This window comes from Microcaecilia unicolor, chromosome 3, assembly GCF_901765095.1.
Source record: "Microcaecilia unicolor chromosome 3, aMicUni1.1, whole genome shotgun sequence".
Lineage (NCBI taxonomy): Eukaryota > Metazoa > Chordata > Amphibia > Gymnophiona > Siphonopidae > Microcaecilia > Microcaecilia unicolor.
Genome location: NC_044033.1, coordinates 53,335,867 through 53,347,907, shown reverse-complemented (window position 1 = coordinate 53,347,907; position 12,041 = coordinate 53,335,867). Strand labels below are relative to the sequence as shown.

Below are 12,041 nucleotides of genomic sequence, written 5' to 3'. Positions count from 1 at the left end.
TTTATTTGTTGTCACTTACTATGTTAATTATTTTTTTACATTAAGTTTTTATTAACCAACAATGAATTCGTATTACAACAAGCATTTACACAGTTTTGTATTTTATCCCCCCCTTTTCCCCTCCCTCTCCCCACCCTCCCCTCCCTTTCTCCTTCCCCCCCCTTTACTATGTTACTATTAATCCTCTTTGCTCCCAGGCTGGTGCACAGACCTCAGCTCTGACACAGGCACGAGAATCAGATGTCACCTGACCTACTGGCGCGTGCATGTGCCAACCTCTCAGCATACAGTGCCAGTGAATCAGAGACAAATCTTACATGTGCACACCAGAGTGTTCCAAGTTCCAACTTCCATTCCTGCCTACAGTGCTGTGGCTCAAATCCAGAGAGAGACTGAGGGAGCTGACTGAAATGTTCTTTTATGTACCATTAAATTCTTACGGGGATGAGTGGGGATGGGTTAAATTCTTGTGGGGATGGGTTAAATTCTTGCGGGGATAGGTGGGGACGGGTAGATTTCCAGCAGGGACGGGCGGGGATGGGTAAGATTTCTGTCCCCGTGCAACTCTCTACTCTGGATACATCTGGAAAAAACTTGAATCTTAAAGCCCAAAATGTCTTATCCTAATTTTTGAAGAACATCTTCAACAACCAATCCTTGTCTGGAGCCAAAGCAACTGTAGCCAACAAAGATGATGCTATTGCCACCTTGGAATCCGAAGATTCTAGTAGAGCCGATACATCTAGAGGAGAGTAATTTTGTTCTACATTCAAATGACCTTCCACTAGCTTACCAGGAAGGTAATATATTTGAGAAAATGGAGGAATTGATTCCTCTGTCACACCAAGATTTTCTTTAATATATCTTCTAAGCATTTCCCTAGGAGTAAAAGAAAAAACTCTAGGAAAATGTATAAATTGTAAGCTATTACTTCTTAATGAATTCTCAAAAGCTTCAATTTTCCTTCTCAAACTTACTACATCCTTAATCACAGTTGTTTGAATCTTTTGAACAGTGTCCAGGTTCTTTCTCTTGTTTCTCTATTTTTCATTTAAATTTTTGAAATCAGAATCAACATCTGCAGTTTCAATTTAAGAACTTGTGTTTCTTGCTCTAATGTCCAGGATCTGGGGGCACAAAGCTTTATCCAGACTTACAATTAGAGCCCATAAATTATCAAGGGTTACTTCAGCTGGTTTCTCAGTCAAAAAGGAAGGGAAATGTGAAGAAGATACCTGCTGAACCAAAGAAGAGGTTTCCTGCTCACCAACTACAGCCAAAGATTCACCTACAGGACAAGATGGACCCTACAGCAGCCAAATGGGAGTCCAGAGAAACCTGGTACTAAGTCTGGCGCTGGATGTATGACCACCTCACGTCAATCCAACACTGTAGCACTTCCTGGCTGCGGAGGAAGAACACCACCAGCGGTGAATTGGCACTCTGTGGCTACAGGGGAGGCACTCTATGGTCGGGACTAAAAGTGGCATCAACCCTTAGCAAGAAACCAGGGTCTCCACTCACCATGGTTGCCGCAAGCGGGCAGCTCTCCTATCCCAAAGGTAGTCCAGCTCTCCGCAAAAATGAGTCAAGCACTCCAGTCGTTGACGTGGCGGGCCGCTGAAAGGCTGCTGCAGCCGACCAGCCTCTGTGCTTCAGCATAGCAGAGGGAAACTTTCACTAACAAAAGCTGAGACCTGCACATACATCAGGTCAGAACTCCATCTTGAATCAAGCAAAAGTTCAAGTACTTTTATATCTAGCTATTGAGTGAAGACCTAAGGTCACTACGTTCAAAGTAAACAACATTCCTTAACAGATATGCTGCCAAAACCTAAATGCTATGAATTGCTCTTTATAGCATTTTCACTAGTATGAATATCATCAATAAGCTCAAATAACTGAGAGCATTTACAAAGAATTTGAAGTCATTGAAAAATAATCATGTCAGTGATTCCTTAGAGAGAGGAAAGATTTTGTTATTCAAAAATTGCACTGTAAATACACTTCATGTTCATATACTCACCGATTTTCCTCTTGGTAGGTTCCCCTCACATGCCTGTTTGGAAAGATCTTGCCGTCCGATTAAAGGCTGACAGCTTCTGGCCAATCAGAAGCAGGTTGCTCTGGGCAATGGTAGATAGCATGTCTGACAGGAAGAGCAACCCCAAACGGCAGAGACTCCAGATCTCTTAATGTAAAACCTCATATTCAAAAGAGGAGAAAAAATACAGAATTCATTACTATTTTTCTTTACAAAAAAAAGGTGACAAACCTTTGATCATTGGTGAATGCTGCATATTGCAATGTGGAGAACCTGGGGGTTTAATTCCCGAGTCAAGTGTTCTGCTCCTTGGACTGGTTGGGAGTACTGCAAACACTTGGGAGAAAAGAATTACTCCTGGGGAATTCTGCACAAAAAGGTTTGGTTTTGGGTTGGGTTTTTTTTTTTTTTTTTAAGAGCCCAATATTTCAGAATTCTGAAAAATTCTGCACCTGTCATTTTCATGTGCAGAATTCCCCCATTGTAAGGGCTGACTCCTCTCCTCAGGTATTAAATACCGCCACCACCACTGCAGCAGTTGCGCTCCTTAAGTTCACCTTGTCCATTCTCTCTTAACTTGTATCCCTTCCTCTCCCCCTGGTAAGTTCAGCATTCTCTGCCCCCTTCGCCAAGGAGAATATCTTCCTAATTTTCTCCCCTCCCCCACCCCCTGTTCACCTGTTCTCTATCCTCTAGCAGCTCTACCTTCTACAGTTCTCTCTCCCCACCCATCAGCCTTCATTGCCCTCACCATTCTCTCCTCCCATCTCCTAGAATTCACTGTCCTCTCTGTTCTCTCCCAACTCCTAGCAAGATACTTGTTCTGGCCACCCCAAGGGCTCTTACCTACTCCCCCAAGCAACCTTTCACCTTAGTAGCCTAGTGGTTAGTGCAGTGGACTTTGATCCTGGGGAACTGGGTTTGATTCCCACTGCAGCCCTTGTGACTCTGGGAAAGTCACTTAACGTTTCCATTGCCCCAGGTACAAATAAGTACCTGTATATACTATTTAAACCGCTTTGAATATAGTTGCGAAAACCATAGAAAAGCGGTATATCAAGTCCCATCCCCATTCACAATGGCACAATCACTCCACTCCACCTTTTACCAGTCCTCTCCCCACCCCCACAGAAGAATATCCCCCATCACCTTTCTTTATCCCCCACCATGGAACCATCTTTTTCCAGCCCTCCCCTCCCAAAGAAGACATATCTCCCATCCCCTCCATGGCACATCACCTGCTTAGCCAACGCCCCCCCCCAATGGGGCGCACATACACCATACACCTTTCTTTAACCCTATCCAGCCCCATGAGATACAAGACACCTATCCACCTTTCTCTAGCCCCCCCATGGCACAGACCACCTGATCCACATTTCTCTAGCCCTCTCCCCTCCCATAGCACCCATCACCCCATTCACCTTTCTACAGCCCCCCCCCCCCCCCCCCCATGGCACAGACCACCTGATCCACATTTCTCTAGCTCTCTCCCCTCCCATAGCACCCATTACCCCATCCACCTTTGTCCAGCCCACCCTACCCACCTCTCTCCAGCCCCTCCATGGCAGTCCCCATCCTACCCACCTCACTCCAGCCCCCCCCCCAATGGCACACCCCACCCACCTCTCTCCAGCCCCATCTCATCTATCTCTCTCTCCAGTCCCCCCCCCCCCCCCCACCATGGCACACCTGACCTCATCCACCTTTCTCCTGCAGCAGACACATGCTCCATTCACCTTTCTCCAGCTGCCTATGGAACACACAACCCCATCGACCATCCTTCAGTCACTCTCCCCCTCCACGATGGCCCAGCAGAAGGAAGAGGTGAACCACAGGCTGCATCCTCCTCCTCTGTCACCGTAAGCCCAACTGTTCCTTTGAGCCACTCAGGCCTCCATATGGCCTGCGGCTTAAAGGAACGGTCTGGATTAAGATGGCAAAAGAGAAGGAAGCAACCGTGCCCCACCTCCTCTTGAAAGTGGCAGGGAGTGAAGGAAGCAGCGATGGAAACTGAGTTATGCTGCACTGCTGAGCCATAACAGCACAGTTGTGCATAATTCTCCCAGGAGTAAGGACTCCACCATCACTGAACAGTGACACTAAGAGGACAAACTCAGGGTCCATGTTAAATGCATTTCAGAATGAACAGCCATTTGTGATATCTGTGATGACTGAGCAGAGTTGGAAAGGAGATAGAAAAAGAAGGGAAAATCGCTCCAGTTGGTTTTGTATAAAGGTTCATGATGTCAGAAGCCAACAGAGACCACTCCCAATTGATATGGAAGCCCCAAAAAAGCAGGAGAGAACTGAAGGAAGGAAAAAAAGAATACTAAAAATGGTTTTCACAGATTAGCAATGCTCTGTAGAATACCTATGAGAAAAAAATCTTACCTACATTACTCATCCAAATCACCAACTTTTCAGTTAGGCTGGAAACAGATTTGCAAGGTCTAAAACTAAATCTGTTAAAGGAAAATGAAAATAAAATATCAAAGTAACTGTAAGCATGCTAGGGTAACTGCTAGTACTGATTATACATTAGATATACTTTAATTACCTTATATTATCTTTCTCTGCTTGTTGTTTCCTCTGTCCTAATAAATAAACAGATTTAGAATGTAATTATAACTAGCTATTTAGATTAGATTTGAAGTAGCTGCTGCATCTGCCTTACAGGTTACACAAACTGTAACAACTACTCATTCCAGCTGAAGACAAAGCTGCTTACTTGAATAGCGGTTTTCCATAGTGTGTCCAATTTATTCAGCTGTCTTTCCTGGAGAGTTAACTTCTAAGCTCGGAGAGGCAGAAGCTCTGCAGAAGTCCCACTCATTCTCAGAAAAACCTTATTTTTTTCTTGAACTTTTAGAGAGCAGTTCCTTGTCAGATATCTCTCACTTGTGAAATAGATTTATCATAATGTCTGCAGAGGACCATCATTACATATAAACAACTTCATTTTCTCCATCAATAAGCATACAAATGGGAAATACCATAGCTTAAAGTTACCATAACTCTGACAATGGATCCTGTAGGGCAACCCAAAGCACACAGTCTTTATGGGAGAATTAGCTTTTTCAACAGTGAAACATGGATCCACAATCAAAAGGACCCCATAATCCTCGAACTATGCCCCCCAGGTTACAAAATCACTCACTGGACCAGATCGGATAAGAGAGGTGGAGGCATCGCATTAATCTACCGAGCACAATTCACTATCGAAACCATCGCCAAGTCCATAATACCCCAACTAGAAATTGCTTCACTCAGAATACAAAACAAATCCCTGTTTGATCAACTGACCTGCGTCCTGTTTTACAGACCGCCCGGTAACTGGAACGAAAGCCAGCCTATCTTCACGCATTTTATCTCAAACACTTGTGTAAACAACTCCAATACACTAATACTAGGCGACATAAACCTTCACCTAGAAGACTCCAACTCAGCCAATGCACGCAAATGCAAAGACTTCCTACAGTCTTGGGATCTCACATGGCCTCACATGCAAGCTACCCACACCAAGGGACACACACTGGATCTCTTATCATACAAACTGTCCATAGATCATAGCCTATCAATAACAGATATCAAATGGTCAAAAGCACCCTGGACCGACCACCACAAACTGAACCTATCCCTAAATTGGCAAAAGAAGGGCTCAAATCGTACACCAGAACAAACAACTTACACTACGAGAGGGCAAATAGATCCACAAATATTCTGGCAACAGATATATGACAACGAATGGACAACACAAACTGACTCCATACACTATCTCAACCACTGGGAGGCTAGATGCAGAAGCGTACTAAATGAAATAGCACCCTTAAAGAAAAAGAATATCAAAAAGACAAAACTCAATACCAAGGTTCAATGATGAATTAAAAAAACTCAAAACACAATCCAGAAAACTTGAACAAGCATGGAAAAAAAAACAAAAACGAACATACACTCAATGCATGGAGACAAATACACAGAAAATACAAATACACAATTAGACAAACCAAAGGTCCTACTACAAGACTAAACTAGGACCGGATAACAAAGATCTTAAGAAACTATTTCAACTCATAAATAAGTTACTAGACACCACACCCCTGTCACTACATCCAACACAAACATCCCATCCGCAGGCAAACTGGCCACCTACTTCAAGGACAAAATAATAAAACTATGCAGTACTTTTCCTCATCACAACACCGACATTGAAAACTTCTCCAATGACCTAGACTTATTACCGGGCAGATTCCCAGCTGAGCGTATCTGGTCTACATTCAATCTACTCACCACTGAATCAGTTACACAAGTGACTCATAGATTCGCCAACACCCACTGCAAACTGGACATATGTCCCAGTCATCTATTTAAATCCGCCCCCAGCCGATTCATAGAAGACCTCACATCCCACCTAAACTTCAAGCTACAACAAGGTTTCTTCCCCGAGGAATATGGTAACATCCTACTTACCCCAATACCAAAAGACACTAAGAAAAAAACAAACAACCTCACCAACTACCGTCCAGTTGCGTCCATCCCTCTAGTAGTAAAATTGATGGCGAGCTTGGTGACCAAACAGCTTACGGAATACCTGGACAAGCACTCAATACTACACGATTCACAATCAGGATTCCACTCCCACCATATTACCGAAACTGTCCTAGTCACTCTCCTGGCCAAATTCAAACAGGAAATAGCCACAGGTAAAAGGATACTTCTCCTTCAATTTGACATGTCGAGCGGATTCGACATGGTAAACCATAATTACTACTACTACTACTATTTAGCATTTCTATAGCGCTACAAGGCATACGCAGCGCTGTACAAACATAGAAGAAAGACAGTCCCTGCTCAAAGAGCTTACAATCTAATAGACAAAAATAAATAAAGTAAGCAATCAAATCAATTAATGTGAACGGGAAGGAAGAGAGGAGGGTAGGTGGAGGCGAGTGGTTACAAGTGGTTACGAGTCAAAAGCAATGTTAAAGAGGTGGGTTTTCAGTCTAGATTTAAAGGTGGCCAAGGATGGGGCAAGACGTAGGGGCTCAGGAAGTTTATTCCAGGCGTAGGGTGCAGCGAGACAGAAGGCGCGAAGTCTGGAGTTGGCAGTACTGGAGAAGGGAACAGATAAGAAGGATTTATCCATGGAGCGGAGTGCACGGGAAGGGTGTAGGGAAGGACGAGTGTGGAGAGATACTGGGGAGCAGCAGAGTGAGTACATTATAGGTTAGTAGAAGAAGTTTGAACAGGATGCGAAAACGGATAGGGAGCCAGTGAAGGGTCTTGAGGAGAGGGGTAGTATGAGTAAAGCGACCCTGGCGGAAGATGAGACGGGCAGCAGAGTTTTGAACCGACTGGAGAGGGGAGAGGTGACTAAGTGGGAGGCCAGCAAGAAGCAGATTGCAGTAGTCTAAACGAGAGGTGACAAGGGTGTGGATGAGGGTTTTGGTAGAGTGCTCGGAAAGAAAGGGGCGGATTTTACGGATGTTGTAAAGAAAGAAACGACAGGTCTTGGCGGTCTGCTGGATATGAGCAGAGAAGGAGAGAGAAGAGTCAAAGATGACCCCAAGGTTTCGAGCTGAGGAGACAGGGAGAATGAGAGAGCCATCAACAGAAATAGAAAACGGGGGGAGCGGGGAGGTGGGTTTGGTAACATACTCAACTGGATCAAGGGCCTTCTCACCACCAGAACATACAGTGGGGGAAATAAGTATTTGATCCCTTGCTGATTTTGTAAGTGTGCCCACTGACAAAGACATGAGCAGCCCATAATTGAAGGGTAGGTTATTGGTAACAGTGAGAGATAGCACATCACAAATTAAATCCGGAAAATCACATTGTGGAAAGTATATGAATTTATTTGCATTCTGCAGAGGGAAATAAGTATTTGATCCCTCTGGCAAACAAGACCTAATACTTGGTGGCAAAACCCTTGTTGGCAAGCACAGCGGTCAGACGTCTTCTGTAGTTGATGATGAGGTTTGCACACATGTCAGGAGGAATTTTGGTCCACTCCTCTTTGCAGATCATCTCTAAATCATTAAGAGTTCTGGGCTGTCGCTTGGCAACTCGCAGCTTCAGCTCCCTCCATAAGTTTTCAATGGGATTAAGGTCTGGTGACTGGCTAGGCCACTCCATGACCCTAATGTGCTTCTTCCTGAGCCACTCCTTTGTTGCCTTGGCTGTATGTTTTGGGTCATTGTCGTGCTGGAAGACCCAGCCACGACCCATTTTTAAGGCCCTGGCGGAGGGAAGGAGGTTGTCACTCAGAATTGTACGGTACATGGCCCCATCCATTCTCCCATTGATGCGGTGAAGTAGTCCTGTGCCCTTAGCAGAGAAACACCCCCAAAACATAACATTTCCACCTCCATGCTTGACAGTGGGGACGGTGTTCTTTGGGTCATAGGCAGCATTTCTCTTCCTCCAAACACGGCGAGTTGAGTTCATGCCAAAGAGCTCAATTTTTGTCTCATCTGACCACAGCACCTTCTCCCAATCACTCTCGGCATCATCCAGGTGTTCACTGGCAAACTTCAGACGGGCCGTCACATGTGCCTTCCGGAGCAGGGGGACCTTGCGGGCACTGCAGGATTGCAATCCGTTATGTCGTAATGTGTTACCAATGGTTTTCGTGGTGACAGTGGTCCCAGCTGCCTTGAGATCATTGACAAGTTCCCCCCTTGTAGTTGTAGGCTGATTTCTAACCTTCCTCATGATCAAGGATACCCCACGAGGTGAGATTTTGCGTGGAGCCCCAGATCTTTGTCGATTGACAGTCATTTTGTACTTCTTCCATTTTCTTACTATGGCACCAACAGTTGTCTCCTTCTCGCCCAGCGTCTTACTGATGGTTTTGTAGCCCATTCCAGCCTTGTGCAGGTGTATGATCTTGTCCCTGACATCCTTAGACAGCTCCTTGCTCTTGGCCATTTTGTAGAGGTTAGAGTCTGACTGATTCACTGAGTCTGTGGACAGGTGTCTTTCATACAGGTGACCATTGCCGACAGCTGTCTGTCATGCAGGTAACGAGTTGATTTGGAGCATCTACCTGGTCTGTAGGGGCCAGATCTCTTACTGGTTGGTGGGGGATCAAATACTTATTTCCCTCTGCAGAATGAAAATAAATTCATATACTTTCCACAATGTGATTTTCCGGATTTAATTTGTGATGTGCTATCTCTCACTGTTACCAATAACCTACCCTTCAATTATGGGCTGCTCATGTCTTTGTCAGTGGGCACACTTACAAAATCAGCAAGGGATCAAATACTTATTTCCCCCACTGTACCAAGTAAAATCAAATTCAAACATATCACCACCGTGGAAAGCAGCCTGTGGAGTACCTCAAGGATCACCATTATCACCAACACTCTTCAACATGATGATGATCCCACTGGCAAAATCCTTATCCAATCGAAGCCTTAACCCATTCATCTATGCAGATGATGTTACAATCTACATTCCCTTCAGACATGCCTTGACTGAAATAACCAATTAAATCAATGATGGCCTGAACATCATGGACTCTTGGGCAAACTCATTCCAACTGAAACTGAACACTGAAAAAACACACTGCCTCACCCTCTCATCTCAACATAACAACTACAAACCCGCAACCATAAACACCCCAGGACACACACTCCCTATTTCAGACAGCCTAAAAATACTCAGAGTCACAATCGACCGCAACCTCACTCTCGAGAACCAAGTAAAAACCGTAATAAAGAAAAAGTTCCACTCAATGTGGAAACTCAAATGAATAAAACCTTTCTTTCTGAGGGATACCTTTCGTAAACTAACACAATCAATGGTCCTAAGCCATGCAGATTATTGCAATGGAATCTATGCGGGATGCAAAGAACTCACAAAAACACTCCAGACCGCCCAAAACACAGCAGCCAGACTGATATGTGGTAAAACATGACTCGAAAGCGCTAAACCCCTTCGAGAAAAGCACTGGCTCCCAGTCAAAGAACGGATCATCTTCAAAATCTGCACTTTGGTCCACAAAATCATCTACGGCGTAGTCCCAGGATACATGACAGACCTCACAGAACTACCAACAAGAAACAGACTTGGATCAGCACAATCATACCTAAACCTACATTACCCAAACTGTAAAGGGCTAAAATACAAAACAACTTATGCATCTAGCTTCTCCTACATAAGCGCACAACTATGGAATGGACTCCCATATGCAGTGAAAACAATACATGACCACCTAAACTTCAGGAAATCATTAAAAACCCACCTCTTCTAAAAAAGCTTATCCCACCGATTCAACATAAATCCTCACACCCAGCAACACAACATAATCAATGTTCATACTGGTCAATTTACTTTCCTCTTTCCCCTCGACCCCATGACACCTGATTCACTTCTACCTCATCTGACCTCAACACAATCTTGTATTTGTTATCAACTGAAATGGCAAACACCTTTACGGTACTTTGTAAGCCACATTGAGCCTGCAAATAGGTGGGAAAATGTGGGATATAAATGTAACAAATAAATAAATAAATTTGGACAAGCAGTTCTAGAAGGCCTATTTTCCAGATATACTGTCTAGTGACAGCAATAGAAATGGAGGTGGTTTGGAGTGAGGTATCCTTGAAGAATACTATAACAACAGGAAATTTACGGAATCCCAATAGAGAGGTTTCAACAAAGGTGAAAGAAAGCCAGGACTGTTTAAGGGTAGAACAGAGCAAAGGTTGCAAATTATCCTTGTCAACTTTTAAATAGCTTGTAGATGCAAGGAAAAAAAAACACACTTTGAAGTGTTGTTTACAAATGCTAGAAAGCTAAAACCTCTAAGAAAAGAACAGATTAAACTAAAATTGAGATAAGAAGATAGATATACTTAAAACAGAAGATATGGAGAAAAGGGTGGATGATTTTAGAAATCGAAATTAAAGAAAAAAATTAAAACGGGATGAGTTAGACTATAAAAAGAGGTAATATTTACCCATGGTCCAAAGTGAAACCTAAATCTAGACCAATGTCTAAAGTAGACAGATATGAATATGTTCCAAAGCAGATGCGTAGTAAAGGGCAGGCAGAAAAATAAAGTGAAATGTTTAGTACCGAAAGAAGTATAAAGCGAGTTTAAAGCGACTCTGGGCAACTTTTCACCTTGGCTCCCTTCACACTCACTATTACTACTACTACTACTTGACATTTCTAAAGTGCTACTAGGGTTACGCAGCACTGTACAATTTAACATAGAAGGACAGTCCCTGCTCAAAGGAGCTTACAATCTAAAGGACAAATGTACAGTCAGTCAAATAGGGGCATCTAAGAAGGTCCATCTAATATAGTTTTAGACAGAATGTGGCAACACAACTCCAGCTGGAGTGAGAACATGCCCAATCTCCAAACAAGATACATGAAGTTTCGGGACAGGGGCGGAGGCAAGGGGAAAGGGAGAATGTTAGGACGTTACCTAAGAAACAGTTGGAGGATCTGGCTGAAGTTTTTTATTTTTTTTGTTACATTTGTACCCCGCGCTTTCCCACTCATGGCAGGCTCAATGCGGCTTACATGGGGCAATGGAGGGTTAAGTGACTTGCCCAGAGTCACAAGGAGCTGCCTGTGCCTGAAGTGGGAATCGAACTCAGTTCCCCAGGACCGAAGTCCACCACCCTAACCACTAGGCCACTCCTCCACTAAGAAAGATGTGGAAGCTTGGTTTAAGGACCTGAAGTCACAGATAACAGGTGTTTGCCTGGATGCCAAAGCTACTCTGGCCGATATACAAGCAGAGATCGGTGATCTTGTTAATCGTGTTGCTATAACAGAGAAGCATGTGGCAGCTCAGACTTTAGAGGTTAAGATGATGCAGGGAAACCTTCATAGAGAGACAGCTGTACTTAAAAATTGCAAGACCAGGTTGAGAACCTGGAAACTAGATCCCATAGGTACAACTTGAGATTTAAGGGCATACCTTTCCGACCAAGAAGTGAACCTATCTAAAAAGCTAGGCAGCATCCGGGGA

At 44.0% G+C, this 12,041-nt stretch overlaps 1 protein-coding gene across 1 annotated transcript in view; it reads right to left on the bottom strand.

Moving 5' to 3' along the window:
- The window catches only part of ANAPC1 (anaphase promoting complex subunit 1), a gene marked incomplete in the record, with an annotated part of 281,392 nt that overhangs the window by 160,727 nt on the left and 108,624 nt on the right, over window positions 1-12,041 (bottom strand). Inside the window, 3 exon segments of the mRNA XM_030195933.1 lie at window positions 2,130-2,204; window positions 4,436-4,506; window positions 4,602-4,638. Of these exon segments, the coding sequence (XP_030051793.1) occupies window positions 2,130-2,204; window positions 4,436-4,506; window positions 4,602-4,638 (183 nt within the window).